Source organism: Giraffa tippelskirchi, chromosome 4, assembly GCF_054371585.1.
Source record: "Giraffa tippelskirchi isolate mGirTip1 chromosome 4, T2T-mGirTip1v1.2.pri, whole genome shotgun sequence".
NCBI classification, from domain to species: Eukaryota; Metazoa; Chordata; class Mammalia; order Artiodactyla; family Giraffidae; genus Giraffa; species Giraffa tippelskirchi.
In genome coordinates this window covers 90,587,459-90,612,134 of record NC_137278.1, presented here as the reverse complement: position 1 = coordinate 90,612,134, position 24,676 = coordinate 90,587,459, and the positions used below count along the sequence as shown (strand labels likewise).

The 24,676-nt window shown below is 36.9% G+C and overlaps 1 protein-coding gene across 9 annotated transcripts in view; it reads right to left on the bottom strand.

Annotated features, from left to right (window-relative positions):
• The window catches only part of ALMS1 (ALMS1 centrosome and basal body associated protein), a 196,640-nt gene that overhangs the window by 43,223 nt on the left and 128,741 nt on the right, over window positions 1–24,676 (bottom strand). For 6 of the 9 annotated variants that reach the window (XM_081483026.1, XM_081483028.1, XM_081483031.1 and 3 more), the window contains 2 exons: window positions 9,251–9,421; window positions 407–544 (listed from right to left, as the gene is read on the bottom strand). In XM_081483026.1, the coding sequence (XP_081339152.1) occupies window positions 407–544; window positions 9,251–9,421 (309 nt within the window). Of the gene's footprint in view, window positions 1–406; window positions 545–9,250; window positions 9,422–21,967; window positions 23,035–24,676 lie in introns of all 9 variants that reach the window. The other 3 variants (XR_014051509.1, XR_014051508.1, XM_081483027.1) reach the window with 3 other exon arrangements.

The following is a 24,676-nucleotide window of genomic DNA, read 5'->3' as shown; positions in this document are numbered from 1 at the left end:
AGTACAGTCCTACTAAGTATATTAACTGAGTAGGTAGTTAGGAAGTAAACAAACTAAATTCCTGAAGAATAAAAGCCTGTGTATGACAAGGTTATTAAAGAGCTGGCACCTCATGGCACCAAATATTTTTATCAGTAGTGTTTTAAAAAATCCATTATGTGAATTTATGGCAATCAGATTAATTTGTGTACAATATACACAAAGTTCTCAAAAAATATCTCAAAGAAATTTAAAAATGTTAATTTTACCTGCCAGTGCATACCAAAAGTTGCAGCCAATATTCTATTTCAGATATGAACAAGATGGAGAAGGGTTGAAGACAACTGGATAACACTTTTCTATTTATTGATATATTCATTTTAGAAGGCCAGAAGAAAATAAAACACAGATAATTCAGTTCCTCTACCTGTGGTATCTTTCTGCAAGGATTCTTTTTCTTCAGAGCCAGCAGTCTTGGTCACTGCCTTTTTAGTGTAGATCTCCTTTTTTTGGTTTTTGTCTGAGAGGTCCTCATCCCCAGTGATGAGAACTTGAACTTGAGCATCTGGAATAATGATGTAATTTGATCCCATGGAGAAGGAAAAGGTAACACCAGAAAGTAATACACCACCCTCCCCCCAAAACAAAACCTCTTTATATACTAGAGGAAAAAAGCATCTCATAGGCTCAACCATGTAAAAGCTGTGGCAGTTCTGAGGACTTTATAACATATGACAGTTTTGGGGAATCTGGAAAACTTTCCATATTTTTCTGTGTACAATCATTTTAAATAAAATCTTCTCTTTGCTGATTTGATGCAACAGTAACAAAAAAAGGGGGGGGGGGTGTCCAGATCAGGTATCTTTCAAAGAAGAAAAGTAGATCTAAACAACCTTTCAAGTTCTTTGGCCTACTCAAAGTTTTTGTCACTTAAGGGGCAAATTCTGACATTTCATATAATACTAGAAAAAATTTATATCACCTAGATTTTATATACAGTACTCATGTAATTTTTAAAAATCTCCTGAGGTTAAATTTGTCTAATACTATTTCCTTTTTCTTGGTCATATTTGCTAGAGATTTATCTACTTTACTGGTCTTTTAAAGTCAGTTTTTTTGTGTGTATGAGAAAACTCAAGTGCAAAATTATGTTGGTAAATAAATTAAAAATCACCAATACAACTAGGATAGTTACCAAGTTACCACTGTTTTAAACAATGGATTGACAAGAGATTCATTTCCTGTCCCTAAGAACAGATATTTTAAACAAAGCAACAGAAAGGTAACAGAGATTACTAAAAATACCATAATGGACACCAATGTGTCTATCATAGAGCTTAAAAAATAAAACATTACAGCTATAGTGATATAATGATAATGATACCCTATGTGAAGGCTCAATAATACCATTATCAGCAGCAACCTGAAGCTTAATTTAGAATCTGTCAATTTCAAGGATGTTTTTGAATTTAATGTATTGGATTGTTTCGCATGTCTTTCTTTAAACTTTATATAAAGAGTGTAATACTCTGTGTACCTTTAAGTAACTTGTCTTTTACACTCAGAATTGATTGGAGGATTTACTCATAGTGACTCTAATTAATTCATTCTCAATGTTACACAGAATTCTATTCAATTAATGTATTAAGTCATCTGTTGATAAACTTTAGGCTATTTCTAATTTTTTTTAATATTAAAAAGCATTACAGTGAACATTGTTATAGAATTTTTTGTAGGTTGTATGACTTGCAAATATTCTCAGACTGTGTCTTGTCTTTGTTATGATGTTTTTTGGTGTACAAAATTTTTCATTTTAATAATATCACATTTATTTTTCTTTCATGGTCTGTGCTTTGCAGGTCTCATTTAATAAACCAGTATCTCATGGTCAAAAGACAATCATCTAAATTCTAAAAGCTTAAAAGTTTTCCTTTTTACATTTAATATCACTTGGATTACGCTTTTGCTTAGTTTGCAGTAGGGCTTCCGTGGTGGGTCAGATGGTAAAGAATCTGCCTGCAACGTGGGAGACCTGGGTTTGTTTGTTCCCTGGGTTGTGAAGGTTCCCTGGAGAAGGGCATGGCAACCCACTCCAGTATTCTTGACTGGAAAATCCCCATGGACAGAGGAACCTGGCTGGTTACAGTCCATAGGGTCGCAAAGAGTCGGACACCAATGAGTGACTAAGCACACAGCACACAGGGATCTATCAGATTATATCTTTTCTTACATATATAATCAGTGGCCAAAACACTATTGACTAGTGTTTTACCCTTTCTCCAAGATTGTGTACCGTCTGTGGCATATATTAAGTTTCCACGTTCATGGGTGTGTTTCTGATCAACACATTGTTCCACTTTTGTTTATTCCTACATACTAGGTCTTAAATATGTTATATATATATACACACACACACACACACATGCACACAGTAAGTCTTTTGATATCTGGTATGGCAAGTTCCCTACCTTGTTCTTTAAATATACTTCTTGATTTTCAAAAAAAACCTGGAATCAGTCTGTCAAGTCCCACAAAAAATTCTACTGGAATTTTGAGTAGTGATGCATTGAATTTATTTAGGGTTCCTTACTGTATTTCAATGAAGCTTAATCATTTTCTATGTCCTTTGTTAGAGTCATTTCTAAGTACTTATTTTTTGTTGTTTTTAAAAAACGTATCTTAAAAATACCTTTTGCGTTATGTCTCAGAAGACACATACCAAATATTGCAGAGAGAATTCAGTGAATTGTTAAAAAAGTGAACATGTACCAGGGTTTAAAAAAACACCTGGCTAGAAGCATACATGCTCCCCTCATTCTTTCTTCTAATCTCCCCCAAGCTGATGATTAACAGCCCATTTTAAATGCAATGAACTACTTATATTTCTGAACTTTCTGTAAATGGAAAAAAGAGCACATAGCCTTATATCTTGTTTTCTTCTCTCATGTTGTATTTGTAAGATCCATTAAGTGTTAAAACATGTTTGTCCATTACTTAGTCTCATTTTCTGGTTAGTATTCAACAATGTTAATACAATTCATCCATCCTACTGGAAAAATAATGGGCATTTGGTAATTTCCAGTTTGAAGCTATTACAAGAACTGCTGTCAAGTATATTCACGGGTGTCACTTGGTGCTCATGCACATCCTCTTCGGTGGAGTATATAATTAGGATCAGAATTGCTCGGTTATGCTTTTGTGTAACTTAGTAGATAACGGCAATTTGCTTTCCAAGGTCACTCTACCAATTTACATTCTCACTAGTAGTGAATTAATACCGCTTGTTTTATATTCTTGCCAGCACAGTATTAACTTTTTCATTTCAGCCATTCTAATGGGTATGCAGAGAGATTTTATTGTGATCCTAATTTGCAAATCCCTGCTGATGAATTTAGTTGAATATTTTTGCATATGTTCATTGGCTATTTGATATTTTCTTTTATAAAGTACCTATTCAAGTACTTTTGTCCTTTTTGACATTGATTTGTATGAGTTCATTTTATATTCTGGATAGAAGTCCTTTGTGAGATACGTATTGAAATCATCTTCCCCACTCTGTGGCTTGCCTTTTACTCTCTCATTTGGTGGTTAATTAATAGAATACCTTCATTTCATGTGACATATTTGTCAATATTTTATTTTATGGTTACTATTTTTTTGGGCTGGGGATTCGATTTAATAAATCTTTTTCCATTCCAAGATTATGAAGACATACTCCTCTGTATTTTCTTGCAGAAAACTGACCTATTTCATCTACCTATGCCTTTCATATTTAAATCTATGAAGTATATGGAATTGATTTTGATGTGTAGTGAAGTGGGGGGGGAGGGTCAGTGTTGTTTTTTTTCCCCCTAATATCCAATTTACCTAATATCATTTTACTGAAAATGTCATCTTTTTCCCCACAGTACTGCAGTGGTAGCTTTAATCATCAATCAGGTGTCCATATAGTTGTGAATCTGTTTCTGGAGTATTCTCTGCTCTGGTCAGTCTGTTTGTCCTTATGCCAACATCACACTGTCTTGATTACTATAGCTTTATAATAAGTTTTGACACTTGGTAGTGTAAATCCTCTGGATTTGTTCTTCTATTACAATTTTTTATTATTTAAATTTAAGGGTATAACTTTATCCTAAGTATCACTCTGGCTATCTTCTATACATTTTGATATCAAAGTTTTAAATATATTGCAAATTCCAGTATTACTTTAACTTCTGAGTTACTTAGAATTACAGTTTTAAATTTTCAAATACATGGTTATTGTGTTAGTATATAATATTTAAATATTATGTATATTAGTTTCCTAGGGCTGCCACAGTAAATTATTACCAACTGAGTGGCTTAAAACAAAATACATTTATTCTCCCACAGACCTGAAGTCTAGTGTCAGCAGGAACATGCTCTCTCAAAAGGCTATCTGGGTGAATTCTTCCTTGTCTCTTCCAGCATCTAATGATCCCTAGTGCTCCCTGGCTTAAGGCAGCACAATGCCAATCTTTGCTTTTGTCTTCACATGGCCTCCTCTCCTCTTCAGTAAGTACATGAATCACTGGATTTAAGGTCTACTCTAAACCCAGGATGATTTAACCTACAGATTTTTAACTAATTACATCTGCAAATAACATTACATACTGAAGTTCTCAGTGAACATGAATTTTGGGGGAGTACTATTCACTGCTGATGGTGATTGCAGCCATGAAATTAAAAGACGCTTACTCCTTGGAAGGAAAGTTATGACCAACCTAGATAGTATATTTAAAAGCAGAGACATTACTTTGCCAACAAAGGTCTGTCTAGTCAAGACTATGGTTTATACAGTGGTCATGTATGGATGTGAGAGTTGGACGGTGAAGAAAGCTGAGCACCACAGAATTGATGCTTTTGAATTGTAGTGTTGGAGAAGACTCTTGAGAGTCCCTTGGACTGCAAGAAGATCCAACCAGTCCATCCGAAAGGAGATCAGTCCTGGGTGTTCATTGGAAGGACTGATGTCGAAGCTGAAACTCCAATACTTTGGTCACCTCATGTGAAGAGTTGACTCATTGGAAAAGACCCTAATGCTGGGAAGGATTGGGGGCAGGAGGAGAAGGGGACGACAGAGGATGAGATGAATGGATGGTGTCACCAACTGGATGGACGTGGGTTTGGGTAAACTCCGGGAGTTGGTGATGGACAGGGAGGCCTGGCATGCTGCGATTCATGGGGTCGCAAAGAGTCGGACACGACTGAGTGACTGAACTGAACTGAACTATTCAACCCATAACACACAGATTTTTGTTTTGTCATTACAAGTTTTTATTGTTGACTTCTAATTTGGCTACAGTACAGTCAAAGAAGCTGCTCTGTTTGAAGATCAATTCTTTAAAAGCAACAACTTCATCAATTTGAATTTCAAAGTGTTTCACCTGTTCTTTAAAAAAATGCAAAGTTCTCAATAAGTCAAATTTTAAAATTCCATTGTTTAAATCTTCTCTAACTTTAATTTTCTGTTTTTATTTTTTTTTCCTTTTTATTATTAAAACCCTGTGTGGAGGGCTAACATTAAATAGAACTCAAGAAGGGAGCTTCTCTGCTTCTTAGGAAACCCCCACTCAGAAGCAGGTTATCTATGAATGGTTTAGTACCTGACAGGTGAGGGGGTGGCTGCCTTTCTTGCTGTACTGCACTGTCCAGAACCAAGCTAGGCATGCCACACCACACCCCTGGGGATACGGGCAGCCGCCTGCCAGAGGAAGGCAGGTATCTGAACCCACCAAGGCTTCCATGGTGCTGCCTTATGGTTCTACCTCAGTGGGATTCTAGAGGTGTACAGTCTTAATCTCACAGATGGTAGCTTTGCCCAATTGGATCCTCAACCAAGCACATACACTTTAATCCTCTTTCCTGCATCTCTCAGTTTCTGATGGATATGAATTATTGGGTTTACCTATATCTTCCTGTCATTTTTCCTGCATACAAGTTTAGTACATGAAAATAAGCTCAAATTTTACCTTGCTGGTTGGTATATTTGAACCTTTTTTTATTGCGAGGTAAACTCGAGTGTGTGCCTGCGTGTGTGCGCACTCAGTTGCCCAGTCATGTCTGACTCTTTGTGACCCCACGGACTGTAGCCTGCCAGGCTCCTCTGTCAATGGGATTCTCCAGGCAAGAATACTAGAGTTGCCATTTCCTACATATATATATATATTTTATTTTTTGGCCTCGAATTTTATTTTGTCAATATTAACACTGCTCACACCTTTTCTTTGGTTAGTATTTGCCAGATATATCTTTTTCCATCTCTTTCACGTTTTGGGAGGTAACGCAAAAAGAAAGTAATCTAATCAAAATATCAGACAAATGGTTTTGAAAGTCGAATAGTTTCATTAAGCTTATAACAGAAATCAACAGTTTTCAAATACCACCAATTCATTTAGTCATTTCTTCCAGTATCACTATCCTTGTTTCCAAATAACGTTTCGCATTGTTGTATGCCTTTTAGTTCCAGAAAATTTTTTATTTTCTTCCATGATCAATAGGGATTTACCTTTTATAAAACTTTCCTGCCACACCCATATTCCCTCATTCTGTCTTTTGAAGTTTTAACCCTATACTAATGTTCAGTGTTTATATATTATGTAAATAAGAGTCATGATTTAATCAATATTCAGTTTATACGTGATTGTGTTTTGTTTCTATTATTTACAGTTAAACCAACTAGAATACTGTAATCATACTTATTTTATTTTACAATGTTTTGCTTTTCCTGAGGAGTTAACAATTGCCTGTTTTTACATTTGCTAAGTTTCTCTATACCATTCCCTTCATCATCCTCATAAATGTAAACAGAACTGAAAATCTCTTCCAAATACAGTCAACTATATAAGGTAGTCTATCAACTTGACCTTTTTCTTACAGTCCTCTATCTGAGCTTGTTCTAGATCTTCTTTACCACTGCTGCAATGGCAATTCCTTTCCCCACTCTCCTATGTTGACCTTATTTCCTTCATTCTATGTTTTCCTTTAAAAAAATTAAATCCTTTATTTTAATGAAATAATTTTCCCTCAGAATTTCAAGGCATTATTCCTTTAGTTTCTAGTCCCATGTATTACTTTTCTTTTTTTAATTGGAGTATAGTCACTTTACAGTGTTGTATTAAGTTTCTACTGTACAGCAAAATGAATAAGCTATACGTACACATATATCCCCTATTTTGGGATTTCCTTCCCATTGAGGTCACCACAGAGCACTGAATAGAGTTACCTGTGCTATACAGTAGGTTTTCATTACTTACCTATTTTATAGATAGTATCAATAGTGCATGTATTATTTTTAAAAAGTTTAACATCAGTCTAATATCCATTTCTTTATATGGTACTTGTTTTCTTTTTGGAAGCTTTTAGAATCTCCTCTTGCCAGTGTATCAAAATTTCAATCAGTCATGTGCCTTGATGTGGATTTTTATGTACATAATAGTTTCTATTAATATGAAAATTCATATCCTCCAATTTTGGGACCTATTCCTATACTAGTCCTTTGATTCCTTCTTTTTTACCTTCTCTATTTTCTGTATGGAACACCTGTTTTTTGGTGATGACCCTTTGGGGTCAACCTTGAATTTTCTTTTTGTTTTTTTTTTCTTTTCTCTTCTTTTCACATTCTATTTCCTATCAGATTTTCTTACTTTTATATCCCAATCCTTCTGAGATTTTTTTTTCTGATGTATTTAATGTATTCACTTAGCTGTTATACAAAGTAACTATTCAATTTTCCCTAGCAGGTATCTTCTCCCTATCCTTCTTAATCCTTTAAAGTGACAGGTTCTAAGGCTGGGCTTCTCCCGTGGTTAATCAGGAGGGCTTTTCCTTAGGATGTAAAGTCTGAAGTAGACCTACTATTATTGTTGAATAATAGTAACAGCAGATCCCTATAAGAAGTGGGAAGTTACAGGGGTCCCTCAGGTAACAAAACCCAACTTTATTTCAAACACAACATCCTTACCAAATGCAACCTCGAGGTAAGTTATAGTTAGTAAGTTCACTGTGCAGACTTCTAATGGAATTCTCTTAGTCTATCACTTTTTGTTTCCTGTAAATTTTTACATATCCACCTCCTTCACAAGTGTCTAACAGTGGGATCACAGGGTTATCTCTATGTACCAAATTGCCACTAGTATATAGCTAGTATATGAGAGTTTTCATTTATGAACCACATTTTGAAAAAATATTTGCCTTTTTATTTACTTGGCAGCCTCAGTGCTAACTGGCAGATGAGCTTATCTCATTTCAAAAGACCTCAAAATGCTTTTGAGTGCAACAAAAAGTTATCTAGAAGAACGTGTGCACTTTAGCAAGCAGTCTTTCATTTGGTTTCCTCATAAAAGCACTAACACCATCACATGAAGTCATTAACACTATGCCAAAAGTAGAACATAGAGGCAGCAGCCCTTGTTTGAATACTGCCCCAGGATTAGTAGCTCCTATCTGGCTAATAGCTAGGAACATGAATAAAAAACTGTAGATGTAACAAAGTAACATATGTAAGTATACATGTAGAGTTTTCAGTGGCTCCTGGAATTTTCATTTAATAAATACTATTGTGTATCAGTTAAAGAAGCATAATATCAGTGATGCAGAGGGGGAAAAAATCAAGGAGATTCCTGAAGATTAAAAGCTTTTATAAAACATTGGGGCCTTTATCCAAGATGGATGAAAGAAGCAGACTGAGTCTGAGACTCACGCGGACTGACACAAACAAGAATGCATGTCCTCTCTGCAGAGGACAGTCATGCCTCAGGGTTCACTGATAATTGCCAAGAAGGAACACAAGCTGAGTGCAACCAGATATTCTGACTTTTCAAAGGAAGACCAAGATCTTATTTTTAAATGCTGGCAGCAAAATTTAAAAAAATTCAAAACACCATGTAAGCCACAGACTTTCCTGCAGAATCCAATCAATGAGATATTTATACCATCTGACAGATAAATTCATGAAGCATTTTAATCAAGACTTTCTATGGATTTTAGTCTTTAAAACATTTAATTGGATATAATTTCATTTCAAAAGCTGCAATATAGTTTCCATAGTGAAACTAAAGTTTATTGTTTTCAAAAATTTGAAACATTTAAAAAGATCTTATATTTTCCTTCTTGTACACACCCAATAAAACAGCTAGGAGAAAAGTCCGCATTAATGAAGTAGAAAAAAAAGAAAGGATAATACTCCCACTTAGGATGAATATGGGGGGGCGGGGGGGAAGGGCCACAAAATACACAAAGCCACTCCAGTCACCTGCATTATCTTTCTGAAAGGGTTTTTTCCCCATTGACAAGGACGCCTTAGTTACCGCCCTCTTACTGTAGATGCCCTCTTTATGTTTAATGTTAACAGTGTCTGCCAGGTCATCATCCCTTGTGCCTAGCACCTGAGCCGGGAAATCTGGAGCAATGGCATCATTGGATCCTACAGAAAAATGGGAAAGTAGTACAATTAACACAAGTACAGATATGAATTTAAAGAAAAACAAAAAAAAATTACCTCTTAAACCACTTCTATAAAAAACGCCATGGGAATGTTATAGGGTAATTAGGAGGAGATGTCAGTCAAACTGAAACTGTCAGAAATGTACAATATTGCAACAATATAGTGGAGAAGCAAATGACATAAGAGGAGACATATAAAGTAGAATATCAGTTCAGAAGGGAGATCAAATTCTAGCTCAGGAATGTTTTCAGATGAGGAGAAACAGACTGCAAGTAGGGACTTTTTGAAATATGGAGAGGAAGGAAGAAACAAAAGCATTTTAGGTAGAAGTTATGGCATTAGTAAAGACAAGGAAAACAGTAAATAAGAAAATCAGATAGTTCTGTGGTCAGACATTAAAGAGAGTAGTGGGAGATATTAAAAAGTAATTGGGACAAAATTCAGCAGGGGTAGAGAATCCCAAACTAAAGGGGGTAATAATAAAGGGAAACAGAATCAGTCACATTTTAGGAAGGTTAATCTGACAATAATACAAAATGCTGTAAGGAAAATTTTATGTGATAAATATAAGATTTGAATCTAAGATTTTTTTTTCTTTTAAAATACATTTCAATATTAAGTCCACTAATATAGGAACTGATAAGAAGTTTACCCATGTCACAAAGAAGAGGCAAAAGAACATCTCTGGACATATGAGACTTTGTAGTAACTATAAAATTATCTTCTACAAAAATGTTTTGTTTTTTTTTTCCCTTCTTATCTGATACTCCATATTTCATGCACTTTGTAAGCATTTAAAAGGTATATGGCCAAAAAAGCTGAATAAGTATCAGTTCAGGTGGTTCAGTGGTAAAGAATCTGCCTACCAAGCAGGAGATGTGGGTTCAATCCCTGGGCAGGGCAATTCCTTGGAGAAGGAAATGGCAACCCACTCTAGTATTCTTGCCTTGGAAATCCCATGGACAGAGGAGCCTCGTGGGCTACAGTCCCTGGGGACGCAAAAGAGTCAGACGAGACTTAGCGATTAAATTACCACCACCACAAGTATCAGTCCATTAGTATAGTATAAATTTGTCATGAGGAATATTTCAGGATAGACTGCAACAATCCTAATTAAGCCCTCTGGGTCATATGTCCATTGAACTTTTCTTTGCTTCTGTGGCATCATTTTCTTTTATTTGCTCCCCATCCTTCAGGTAAATCCTCACTGTCCTTTCTTCAACTAAAACTCTCAATGCTGGAGTTCCTGAAGGGGTCAGAACTGGGTTCTCTTCTCTTCCTGGATGAACTCACCAATCACCAATGTATGGAACTGTATGTTGATGACCAAAAAATATGTATCTCTAGCTGGAACCTTTCTTCTGAGCTTCAGATTCTAGTACTTAGGACACAACTAGCCTCTACAGCATTTGGGTGAAAAACTGTTGTAGCAAAAATAGAAATGAACTTTTCTTAAATAAAAATGAGAGTTTTTTGATAAACAAGGAAAATAAGGAAACAGTGAACAGGCTGGGGAAACAACATAAACAGGCCTGAAATAGTTAAGCAATCTTGGCTTATTCTTTACTGCTACTACTAACACTTGCAGCTACACTTGTCTTTCACAAAGCCAAGCAAAGCTAATTACTCTTTGACTCCACATGAATTGTACTCTGCACCTAGCATTCTTCTCCCCCTACACTCTCTCAGTAGCATTCTGCATTCCAAAAAGGTTAGGATCAATAACTTGAGGGAGAGGCAGGTCCAGTTGCTGAGCTGCCTGATGCCAGCTGTGGCCCCTTGTGAAATTCTGCAAAGGAAAAAAAAAGAAAATGCAAGGGACATCCAGGGTGGTCTAGTGATTAAAAAGTCACGTTCCAATGCAGGTGATGTGGTCCAGAAACTAAGATCCCACATCAAAGTGAAAGTGGAAGTCACTCAGTCAGGTTTGACTCTATGACCCCACAGACTTCAGTCCACCAAGCTTCCTCTGTCCATGAAATTCCCTAGGCACAAATACTGGAGTGTGTGGCCATTCCCTTCTCCAGGGAATCTTCCCCACCCGGGGATCAAAATCAGGTCTCCTGCATTGCAGGCAGATTCTTTACTGTCTGAGCCACGGAGAAGCGGTGTACCTTGAGGCAACTGGTCCCTTGGGCTGCAAACTACTAAGCCCATGTGCCACAACTAGAGAGAAGCCCACACAGTGCATCTAAGATGTAGCCAAAAGCAAACAAACAGATAAATTTCTTTAAAATGCAAGACCTTTATTGTGATTCTCTATTACCCAAAGAAAAAGGGCATAGTTCTTGAGACACTAGCCTGCTGTATTTTCCCCTTTGCTGGACAATGAAAGAATAAAGCCATCTTTCTCCTCCTCCAAAATTGTCTCTGTATTTCTGTTGGGCATCAATGCACAGAAAAAAAAGAATTTGGCAACAAAATCAGAAAAAGATGTCGTTTCCTCATTAAAAAAAAAAAGAAAATTGTTTTTATATATTATGGAACAAGACAAACAACTGTACATGAGGTTTTCTTCACCACTTCCCTTTATTCTCCAAGAGAGGTGATTATGTCAGGTTCAGAGGTGGGGAAGAATAAAGTTCCTGAGAGCAGCAGGTATATATAAAAGAGAATCAACCTCATTGGAGCCAAGAGGCAGTTGAAAGAGAGTGCAGCCACACAATATATATATGCCATTGAGTGTATGCATACTTATTTTCCTGCATCTGTGTTGGGCTGTAAATGTATCAAAATAAGTAGAGACTAATGTTTGGGACAGGAAGAGAGTCCAGAACTTTAACAAGAGATTTGGAATCTTTACACCCACCTGGATGTTTTCATAAAAAATAGTACATGTTTAAGATGTAAACAGATAAGAGGCGGTCCTAAGATGGCGGAGGACTAGGATGGGGAGATGACTTTCTCTCCCACAAATTCACCGAAAGAACATTTAGACGCCAAGCAAATTCCGCAAAACAACTAGTGAATGCTGGCAGAGGACATCAGACACACAGAAAGGCAGCTCATAGTCTTCGAAAGGAGGTAGGACAAAATATAAAAGATAAAAAGAGAGACAAAAGAGGTAGGGAGGGAGATCTGTCCTGGGAAGGGAGTCTTAAAAAAGAGAGAAGTTCCCAAACACCAGGAAACATTCTCTCTGGCAGGTCTGTGGCGAGCCTTGGAATTGCAAAGGGCAAAATAACGGGGAGGAAAAATAAATAATTAAAACCCAAGGTTTACGAACCCAGCTGCGATTCCGGGGGGGGGGGGCAGTGCAGACACGCCCATCCCCAACTAGCAAGTGGGGGTTGGGCAGGGAGGGGCGGGCTGCATTGCTCTGGGTAAGGACTGAGCCTGAATGCCCCGAGGGCAATCTGAGGGAACTAGATTCAGACAGCAACAGATAGCTTTCCCACGAAAAGCCTTAATAACCTAAGACACCACGAGGCCAGCTCACAGAACAAAGGACTGAGCAGAGTAAACTGGCCACTGACCAGCCCTTCCCCAGCAGGAGACAGGTAGGGGAGGGCAGCCAGAGCCAGAAGGGCGGAAACGCGGCCCCAGAGAGGCATCCTATACCAAACTGCAAACAGACCTCGCTGCTAACCAGGACTTCCTGGGACTCTGGAGGGTCGACACCCGCTGAGAGGGTCGCAGCCAGAGATCAGCTCCCCAGGGGAGAGCACAGCACACCTGGGAAGCTGCACCCATTGTACACCCAGAAAACCGAACGGCTGGGACAGTGGAAGGGAAAAAAGTGCAGCCCCCAACCGTGCTAGCCAAAAACCTGGTTGCCAGAGCTGCTCGGACCTGGGAAGGGCACAAAACCTAGGCTCAACCAAGTCTGCGCCTTTGTGAGGTACCCGGGAACCAGAACCTGAGCGGCTTAGACCTGGAAAGTACAGGCAACCCCAGGGGCCGCATCAGACAGTTCCCAGCAGTGCAACCTAGAGCTTGAGCAGTGTAGACTGGGAAAGCACACACACCGTGAGCAGGGCAAACCCAGTGTGGCCGAAACATTGTGAGCACACGCCAGTGAGATTTATTTGCTGTGTTCCTCCCTCCCCACAGCACGAATGAACAAGTGAGACTAAAAAAAAAAAAGTGACCACCACCGCCCCCCTTGTGTCAGGGAGGAAATCAGATACTGAACAGACCAGCATACAAAAGAAGCTAAAAGAAACAGAGGGAATTGCTTTGGAAGTGACAGATGCAACAGATTAAAACCCTGTAATTAGCACTGACTACATAGGAAGGGGCCCAGAGACAAAGAGAAGTACAAGCTGGAGCAAGGAACTATCTGAAAATGAACTGACCCCACACTGTCCATAACAGCTCCAGAGAAAGTCCTATATATATTTTTATTATCATCATTTTTTAAATTTTTAAAACTTTTTTATTATTATTTTTTAATTTTTTTTAAATTTAAATTTTATTTTATTTTTACTTTTAAGTCCCCTATGACTCCTTCAATTTTCATTCTTATAACCTACTATTACCTTGCAAAAAAAAAAAATCTTATTTTTATTTGTTTTTTTTTCTCTTTAAGACCTTATTTTTAAAGTAAACCTCACATATATATATTTTATAATTTTTGTGACTTTGGTGGGGTTTTTTTCTCTTTTTTTAATATGGTATTGTTGAGAACCTAACCTCTACTCTAGATTTTTAATCTTTGCTTTTTAGTATTTGTTATCAACTTTGTATCTTCAAGAACCCAATCTTCAGCACCCATTTTTACTTGAGAGTGAGATCACTGGCTTGATTGCTCTCTCCCCCTTTTAACTCTCCTTTTTCTCCACCACATCGCCTCCATCTCCCCACTCCCCCTTTTCTTCTCTACCCAACTCTGTGAATCTCTTTGTGTGTTCCAGGATGTAGCGAACACTTAGAGAACTGATTACTGGCTGGATCTGTCTCTCCCCTTTTGAGTTCCCCTTTTCTCCTACTGGCCACCTCTCTCTCCTTCCTCCTTCTTCTCTTCCCTGTGTAACTCCGTGAACATCTCTGAGAGATCCACATGGTGGAGGGCACATAGGGAAGTGATTACTGGCTAGCTTGCTCTCTCCCCTTTTGATTCCCCTCTTCACCTCCTGGCCACCTCTATCTCACTCCTCCCTCTTCTCTTCTCCATGTAACTCTGTGAACCTCTCTGAGTGTCCCTCACTGCAGAGAAACTTTTCCTCATTAACCTAGATGTTTTATCATCAGTGCTGTATAGATGGAGAAGTCTTGAGGCTACTGTAAGAATAACACTGAAAACCAGAGACAGGAGATTTAAGTCCAAATCTTGAGAACACCAGAGAACTCCTGAATCCAGGAAGCATTAAACGATAAGAGCTCCTCAAATGCCTCCATACCTACACTGAAACCAAGCACCACCCAAGGGCCAACAAGTCCCAGAGTAAGATATACCATGCAAATTCTCCAGCAACACAGGAACATAGTCCTGAGCTTCAATATACAGGCTGCTCAAAGTCACACCAAACCCACTGATATCTCAAAACTCATTACTGGACATTTCATCGCACTCCAGAGAGAAGAAATCAAGCTCCACCCACCAGAACACCGACACAAGCTTCCCCAACCAGGAAACCTTGACAAGCCACCTGTCTAACCCCACCCACAGCGAGGAACCTCCATAATAAAGAGGAACCACAAACTGCCAGAAAATAGAAAGGCCACCCCAAACACAGCAATATAAACAAGATGAAAGAGCAGAGAAATACCCAGCAGGTAAAGGAACAGGATAAATGCCCTCCAAATCAAACAAAAGAGGAAGAGATAGGGAATCTACCTGACAAAGAATTCCGAATAATAACAGATCCAAAATCTGGAAAACAAATTGGAGTTACAGATAAATAACCTGAAGACAGGACCAAGAAGATGCAAGATAGCTTTAACAAGGACTTAGAAGAAATAAAAAAGAGTCATTATATAATGAATAATGCAATAAATGAGATCAAAAACACTCTGGAGGGAACCAACCGTAGAATAACAGAGGCAGAAGATAGGATAAGTGAGGTAGAAGATAGGATGATAGAAATAAATGAAACAGAGAGGAAAAGAAAAAAGAATTAAAAGAAATGAGGACAACCTCAGGGACCTCTGGGACAATGTTAAACACACCAACATATGAATCATAGGAGTCCCAGAAAAAGAAGACAAAAAGAAAGACCATGAGAAAATACTCGAGAAGATAATAGTTGAAAAATTCCCTAAAGTGGGGAAGGAAATAATCACCCAAGTCCAAGAAATCCAGAGAGTCCCAAACAGGATAAACCCAAGGTGAAATACCCCAAGAAACATAATAATCAAATTAGCAAAGATCAAACACAAAGAACAAATATTAAAAGCAGCAAGGGAAAAACAACAAATAACACACAAGGGGATTCCCATAAGGATAACAGCTGATCTTTCAATAGAAACTCTGCAGGCCAGAAGGGAATGGCAGGACATACTTAAAGTGATGAAAGAAAATAATCTACAGCCCAGATTACTGTATCCTGCAAGAATCTCATTCAAATACGAAGGACAAATCAAAAGCGTCACAGACAAGCAAAAGCTCAGAGAATTCAGCACCACCAAACCAGCTCTCCAACAAAAGCTAAAGGATCTTCTCTAGACAGGAAACACAGAAAGGGTGTATAATCTCAAACCCCAAATAATAAAGTAAATGGCAATGGGATCATACTTATCAATAATTACCTTAAATGTAAATGGGCTGAATGCCCCAACCAAAAGACAAAGACCTGCTGAATGGATACAAAAACAAGACCCCTATATATGCTGTCTGCAAGAGACACACCTTGAAACAAGGGATACATACAGATTGAAAGTGAAGGGCTGGAAAAAGATATTTCATGCAAATAGATACCAAAAGAAAGCAGGAGTAGCAATACTCATATCAGATAAAATAGACTTTAAAACAAAGGTGGTGAAAAGAGACAAAGATGGACACTACATAATGATCAAAGGATCAATCCAAGAAGAAGATATAACAATTATAAATATATATGCACCCAACATAGGAGCACTGCAATATGTAAGGCAAATGCTAACAAGTATGATAGGGGAAATGAACAATAACACAATAATAGTGGGAGTCTTTAATACCCCACTCACACCTATGGACAGATCAACTAAACAGAAAATTAATAAGGAAACACAAATTTTAAATGATACAATAGACCATTTAGACCTCATTGATATCTATAGGTCATTTCACACCAAAACAATGAATTTCACCTTTTTCTCAAGCGTACACAGAACCTTCTCCAGAATAGATCACATCCTGGGCCATAAATCTAGCCTTGGTAAATTCAAAAACATTGAAATCATTCCAAGCATCTTTTCTGACCACAATGCAGTAAAATTGGATGTCAATTACAGGAGAAAAATATTAAAAACTCCAACATATGGAGGCTGAACAACACATTGCTGAATGACCAACAAATCACAGAAGAAATCAAAAAAGAAATCAAAATATGCAAAGAAATGAATGAAAATGAAAACACCACAACCCAAAACCTATGGGACACTGTAAAAGCAGTGTTAAGGGGAAGGTTCATAGCAATACAGGCTTACCTCAAAACAAGAAAAAAGTCAAATAAATAACCTACCTCTACACCTAAAGCAACTAGAGAAGGAAGAAATGAAGAACCCCAGGGTTAGTAGAAGGAAAGAAATCTTAAAAATTAGGGCAGAAATAAATGCAAAAGAAACAAAAGAGACCATAGCAAAAATCAACAAACCCAAAAGCTGGTTCTTTGAGAAGATAAATAAAATTGACAAGCCATTAGCCAGACTCATCAAGAAACAAAGGGAGAAGAATCAAATCAACAAAATTAGAAATGAAAAAGGAGAGATCACAACAGATAACACAGAAACACAAAGGATCATAAGAGACTATTATCAGCAACTATATGCAAATAAATTGGACAACTTGGAAGAAATGTATAAATTCTTAGAAAAGTACGACTTCCCAAAACTGAACCAGGAAGAAATAGAAAATCTTAACAGACCCATCACAAGCATGGAAATTGAAACTGTAATCAGAAATCTTCCAGCAAACAAAAAGCCCAGGACAAGATGGCTTCACAGCTGAATTCTACCAAAAATTTAGAAAATAGCTAACATCTATCCTACTCAAACTCTTCCAGAAAATTTCAGAGGAAAGTAAACTTCCAAACTCATTCTATGAGGCCACCATGACCCTAATACCAAAACCAGACAAAGATGCCACACACAAAAAAACCTACAGACCAATATCACTGATGAACATAGATGCAAAAATCCTTAACAAAATCCTAGCAAACAGAATCCAACAACATATTAAAAAGGTCACACATCATGACCAAGTGGGCTTTATCCCAGGGATGCAAGGATGCTTCAATATCTGCAAATCAATCAATGTAATACACCACATAAACAAATTGAAAAATAAAAACCATATGATTATTTCAATAGATGCAGAGAAAGCCTTTGACAAAATTCAACATCCATTTATGATAAAAACCCTCCAAAAAGCAGGAATAGAAGGAACATATCTCAACATAATAAAAGCTATATATAACAAACCCACAGCAAACATTATCCTAAATGGTGAAAAACTGAAAGCATTTCCCCTAAAATCAGGAACAAGACAAGGGTGCCCACTCTCAGCACTACTATTCAACATAGTTTTGGAAGTTTTGGCCACAGCAATCAGAGCAGAAAAAGAAATAAAAGGAATCTAGATTGGAAAAGAAGAGTAAAACTCTCACTGTTTGCAGATGACATGATCCTCTACATAGAAAACCCTGAAGACTCCACCAGAAAATTACTAGAGCTAATTAATGAAGATAGTAAAGTTGCAGGATATAAAATTAACACACAGAAATTCCTTGCATTCCTATACACTAAAAACGAGAAAACAGAAAGAGAAATTAAGGAAACAATTCCATTCACCATCGCAACGAAAAGAATAAAATACTTAGGAATATATCTACCTAAAGAAACAAAAGACCTATATATAGAAAAATATAAAACACTGGTGAAAGAAATCAAAGAGGACACAAATAGATGGAGAAATATACTATGTTCATGGATCGGAAGAATCAATATAGTGCAAATGAGTATACTACCCAAAACAATCTATAGATTCAATGCAATCCCTATCAAGCTTCCAACGGTATTCTTCAGAGAACTAGAACAAATTATTTCACAATTTGTATGGAAATACAAAAAACCTCAAATAGCAAAGCAATCTTGAGAAAGAAGAATGGAACTGGAGGAATCAACCTGCCTGACTTCAGGCTATACTACAAAGCCACAGTCATCAAGACAGTATGGTACTGGCACAAGGACAGAAATATAGATCAATGGAACAAAATAGAAAGCCCAGAGATAAATCCACGCACTTATGGACACCTTATCTTTGACAAAGGAGGTAAGAATATACAATGGAGAAAAAATCTCTTTAACAAGTGGTGCTGGGAAAACTGGTCAACCACTTGTAAAAGAATGAAACTAGGACACTTTCTAAGACCATATACAAAAATAAACTCAAAATGGATTAAAGATCTAAATGTAAGACCAAAAACTATAAAACTAGAGGAAAACATAGGCAAAACACTCTCCGACATAAACCACAGCAGGATCCTCTATGACCCACCTCCCAGAATATTGGAAATAAAAGCAAAAATAAACAAACGGGACCTAATTAAAATTAAAAGCTTTTGCACAATGAAAGAAACTATAAGCAAGCTGAAAAGACAGCCTTCAGAATGGGAGAAAATAATAGCAAACAAGGCTACAGACAAACAATTAATCTCAAAAATATATAAGCAACTCCTGAAGCTCAATTCCAGAAAAATAAATGACCCAATCAAAAAGTGGGCCAAAGAACTAAACAGACACTTCTCCAAAGAAGATATACAGATGGATAACAAACACATGAAAAGGTGCTCAACATCACTCATTACCAGAGAAATGCAAATCAAAACCACAATGAGGTACCATTTCACGCCAGTCAGAATGGCTGCTATCCAAAAGACTACGAGCAATAAATGCTGGAGAGGGTGTGGAGAAAAGGGAACCCTCTTACACTGTTGGTGGGAATGCAAACTAGTACAGCCACTATGGAGAACAGTGTGGAGATTCCTCAAAAAACTGGAAATAGAACTGCCATATGACCCAGCAATCCCACTGCTGGGCATACACACTGAGGAAACCAGACTTGAAAGAGACACGTGTACCCCAATGTTCATCGCAGCACTGTTTATAATAGCCAGGACATGGAAGCAGCCTAGATGCCCATCAGCAGATGAATCGATAAGGAAGCTGTGGTACATATACACAATGGAATATTACTCAGCCATTAAAAAGAATACATTTGAATCAGTTCTAATGAGGTGGATGAAACTGGAGCCTATTATACAGAATGAAGTAAGCCAGAAAGAAAAACACCAATATAGTATACTAACACATATATATGGTATTTAGTCAATCGGTAAAGATAACGCTGTATGCAAGACATCAAAAGAGACACAGATAAACAGAACAGTATTATGGACTCTATGGGAGAGGGCGAGGGCGGGATGATATTGGAGAATGGCATTGAAGCATGGAATTATCATATGTGAATTGAATCACCAGTCCAGGTTCGACGCATGATACAGGGTGCTCGGGGCTGGTGCACCGGGATGACCCGGAGGGATGGGATGGGGAGGGAGGTGGAAGGGGGGTTCTGGAAGGGGAAAACATGTAAACCCATGGTGGATTCATGACAATGTATGGCAAAACAAATACAATATTGTAAAGTTAAAAAATAGAAAATAAACTAATTAATAAAAAAAAAATAAGGTGTAAACAGTGCCACATTCTATGTAGTGCACTTGTATACAAACACATCTGTAAACCAACTGTCTAAACTCAACTGCAGATTTAACATCTCCACATGGATGTAGAAGTCTCATTTTTAACATGTCCAAAACAGGTATCTTGACCATCTTTTGCAAATCTGCTTCTTCCTCAGGCTTCTCCATCTCAGTAAATGTCACCTTTTTTTTACCCAGTTGCTTATTCTAGACAACTAGAAAGCATTCTTTTTTTTAACCTCCTCTCCCTCACTTTCCATATTTTGTTATCAAGTCCAGGAGGAACTATTTCCTGAAAATAAGTTGAATGTTTCCATTTCTCTCCATCTCTATCATCATCACTCTAATCCTAGATGCTACTCTTTCTGATACTGACTACTGCAACAGCCTTTAGGTAACTATATCCTTATTTCCACTTCTTGACCCTCACCCGAACTCCCTACTTTTCATTCATAAGCCATCCTCCACGTAGCAGCCTGAAAAAAATTAAAATGTAAATCAAACCATAATTGCCAACTGGAAGAAAGTTCAAATGCTTCAATATAGTTTACACAACCCTGCCTCATCTTGAGCCTACCTATCTTTAACCAAATCTAGCCACAGCTCTGCTCTACCCACACTGCCTTCTTCTCATTTGCCAAATGCATCAAACTTTCCTGTTTCTGGAGCTCTGCCCATATTGTTCCCTCCGGCCAGAGCACTTTCATTCCTCACTCTGTCTGCCTACCTATATCTTCTAGATCTCAGTTCTAGAGTTTCTTCTTTGGCAAGGTCTTCACGAGCTCCTAAAATTAAACCAGATCCTCTTATTCTCTTCGAACTCTTATTCTCTTAATGCATCATTTGTAATTTATGTACTTATTTGTATCTATTTGTTCACATCTATCTCTCGACTTGCACATAATCAGAGGGGACATGTTTATTTTGCACAACCCTATAAATGTAGCACCTAGTATAGTATCTGTCAGGAATACTGGGTCAATACTTAAAAGTAGAATTGTTAGATCATATAGTAATTCTATGTTTAATTTTTTGAGAAACCACTATGCAGTTTTCCACAGTTGCTATACCATTACCATTAGCAATACCCAAAGATTTTCAATTTTCCATATTCCTGCAATCCTTGTTCTTTTTTATTTCATAACAGCCATCCTACTGGGTATCTCTTCGTAGTTTTCACTTGCATTTCCTTTATGACTAATGATATAAAACATCTTTTTGCAGTCTTTTTGGCCATCTGTATATCTTTCCTGGAGAAATGTCTCTTCAGATGCTGTGCTCATTTAAAAATGAGATTGCTTTTTTGTTGTTAAGCTGTAAGAGTTCTTCAGACATTATGGATATTAATCTCTTATCAGATATATATGAACTGCAAATTTTTTTCTCAGTTCTGTGGGCAAACTTTTTACAATGCTGATCATGTTTTTTGGAGGATAAAAAGTTATAATGTTATTAAAGTCCAATTTATTCTTTCTTTTTTTGCCTGTGCTTTTAGTATCATTAGTTTTAGGAAAAACACTCATGGATAAAATGAAACCTCTTTAGTTTAGTCTCTAATATTAAAGACAAAAAAATACAATTGTTTATTCTTTTTGTGCCTTTCATTCCAAAATTAACTTCTGACATTTTCCCTCCACCGTGTAACTAAATTTTCTATTTAGATGAAGTGCTGTGTTAAACTGACCTCAAAGTTCACCACCAGTCACTTTCAGCTTCATTTCTCTGTAATGAATTCTTCATTTTGATTCATCTCTTTGGCTGGATGAGTCTTCAAGTAAATTTTTCAAGAAGGTACAGAGGTTGAATATACTTTCTAGCTCTTGTATACTTGTGAACATGACTTTTCACTGTTATACTGCTTAGTGCATATGCACTGGGTCTATAAATCCTCAAATTATATAATTTTCCCAATGAACACAGACTTGGTTCCATTATTTTTATATTTAGCATTTCAAATAAGCCTGATATCAGATTTAATTTTGTTCTCTTTTTTCAACTGTGTATTTATAGGATTTTTTTCCCTTTTATTTTAATACTCAAAAATCTTTTTCTGGTATGTATCTCAGTCTCTTTCTACTGATTTTTGCCTGGATTTTTATGATAACTGTCAGTCTGCATACAGTGTTCCCTTTTTTAGGAGAGGGATGTTTTCCTCAGTTAAGTCTTTGAATATTACCTTTTTCTCAGCTACAGATAACATTCTTGGTTTGGTTTACTTAGCTATGTTTCTTTCTCTCATCATCTTTTGCAGCATTTTCTTTATTTATTTTTGGTCATGCTTGGTCTTCGTGTTGTAGGTCGGCTTTCTCCAGTTGCAGCAGGTGGGGACTGCTCTTCCTTGCACTGCGCAGGCTTCTCTTGTTGCAGCACAGGCTCCAGGCACATGGGCTCGAGTAGGTGCATCTTGCTAGCTCGAGGGTGCGCAGGCTTCAGTAGTTGTGGCACATGGGCTTAGCTGCTCTAGCAGCATGCAGAATCTTCCCAGATCAGGGATCAAACCCACATCCACTGCACTGGCAGGCAGATTCTTCACTACTGTACCACCGGGAAGTCCCTCACAGCATTTTCACTTTCTTCTTTTTCCTCTGTAATTTTAGACTTTCTCAGATTTGTCCGCATCACTAATTTAACTTCCACCATGCTAATTCCATCCTTTCTTGCCTGCACAATGTATTTTACACCTGCTACCAATTCTTCACAGCTTTACACAGTCTTTTCCTTCATATCATTGCTGCCCCCCTTTTATCTAAACTGAGACAAAACAGAAAATTCACAAATTAAAATAAGTGTACAATTCAGTAGTTCTTGATACTTTCACAACCAATACTGATATCTAATTCTAGAACATTTTTGTCCCCCACAAAGAAATCTTACATATGGTAGCAGTTACTCCCTATTTTCCCATCCCCTACCATTCCCTTGGCATCCACTAATCTACTTTCTGTCTATAACGGATTTGCTTATTCTGGGAATTTCATATAAATGAATTATAAAACATATGACCTTTTGCTATTGGCTTGAAATATTTCTCCCTTTAATAATGTCAGTATTTTTTTCTTCCAGTTCTGTTAGTTTTTATTTATGTATTTGGTATTCTGCTGTTAGGTGCATATACATTTTATAATTGCTATATTTTCTTGATGGATTGACTCTTTTATCATTATAAAATGACATTCTTTGTCATTAATAACAATTTTTGTTTTGAAGTTTGTCTCCAAATAGACACTCTAGTCCTCCTTTGCTATTATTTATAGAGCATATCCTATTCCATTTTTTAACTTTTAACTGATTTATCTTTGAATCTCAAGTGAGTCTCTTTTTTTTGGCCTCACTGCATGGCTTGTGGGATGTCAGTACCCTGACTAAGGGCTGAGTCTTAACCACTGAACTACCAGGGAATTACCAAAATAGGGTCTTTTTCAGAGAAAGACAAACATGATATGATATCACTTAAATGTGGAATCTAAAAACAATGATACAAATGAACTCATTTACAAAACAGAAATAGACTCATAGGTGTAAAAAACAAACTTATGGTTATCAAAGGGAAACCTGGGGACAGGGGGTAAATTAGGAGTTTGGGATTAACAGATACACACTACTATATATAAAGATAAAAAAACAAGGACCTACTGTATAGCACAGGGAACTATATTCAGTATCTTATAATAACTATAATGGAAAATAATCTGAAAAAAATATATAGGTAAAACTGAATCACTTTGCTATATACTTGAAACTAATACAATATTATAAATCAACTATACTTCAATAAAAAATAAAGTGAGGCTTCTGTAGACAGCATACAGTTAAATTATGTCTTTTTAGCCAATCTGTCAATCTCTGCCTCTCTATCAAAGTATAATCCATTTACATTTAATGTAGTTACTAACACTGTAGGATTTAAGTCTATTTTTCTATTGTTTTCAATGTTTTATGCTTTTTTTTTTTGTTCCTCAATTTCTGTACTATGCCCCTTTTGTATCAAACAGCTATTTATTAGTATATCATTTTAACTCCTATGATGACTTCTACTATATATAAAGTTATTTTCTTAGTGATTGTCCTGGGAATTAACATTCATTTGTTAATATAAATCAACAATCTAAATTAATACCAATTTCAATAGTATACATAAACTTTTCTCCTTTATAACTGTCCCCTCTCCTCTTTATGCTATTTTCACAAGTTATATCATTACACATTTTGTGTCCAATAACATAAATTTATAATTATTGTTTTATGCATTTGCCTTTTATGTCATATAGGAGGAAAAAGGGACTACATATAAAAATACCTTTCTGCTGTCTTTTGTACTAACTTATGTAGTTACTTTTAGTACTCTATTTTTTCATGTGGTTTTGAGTTACTATTTAGGTTGAGTTATTATTTC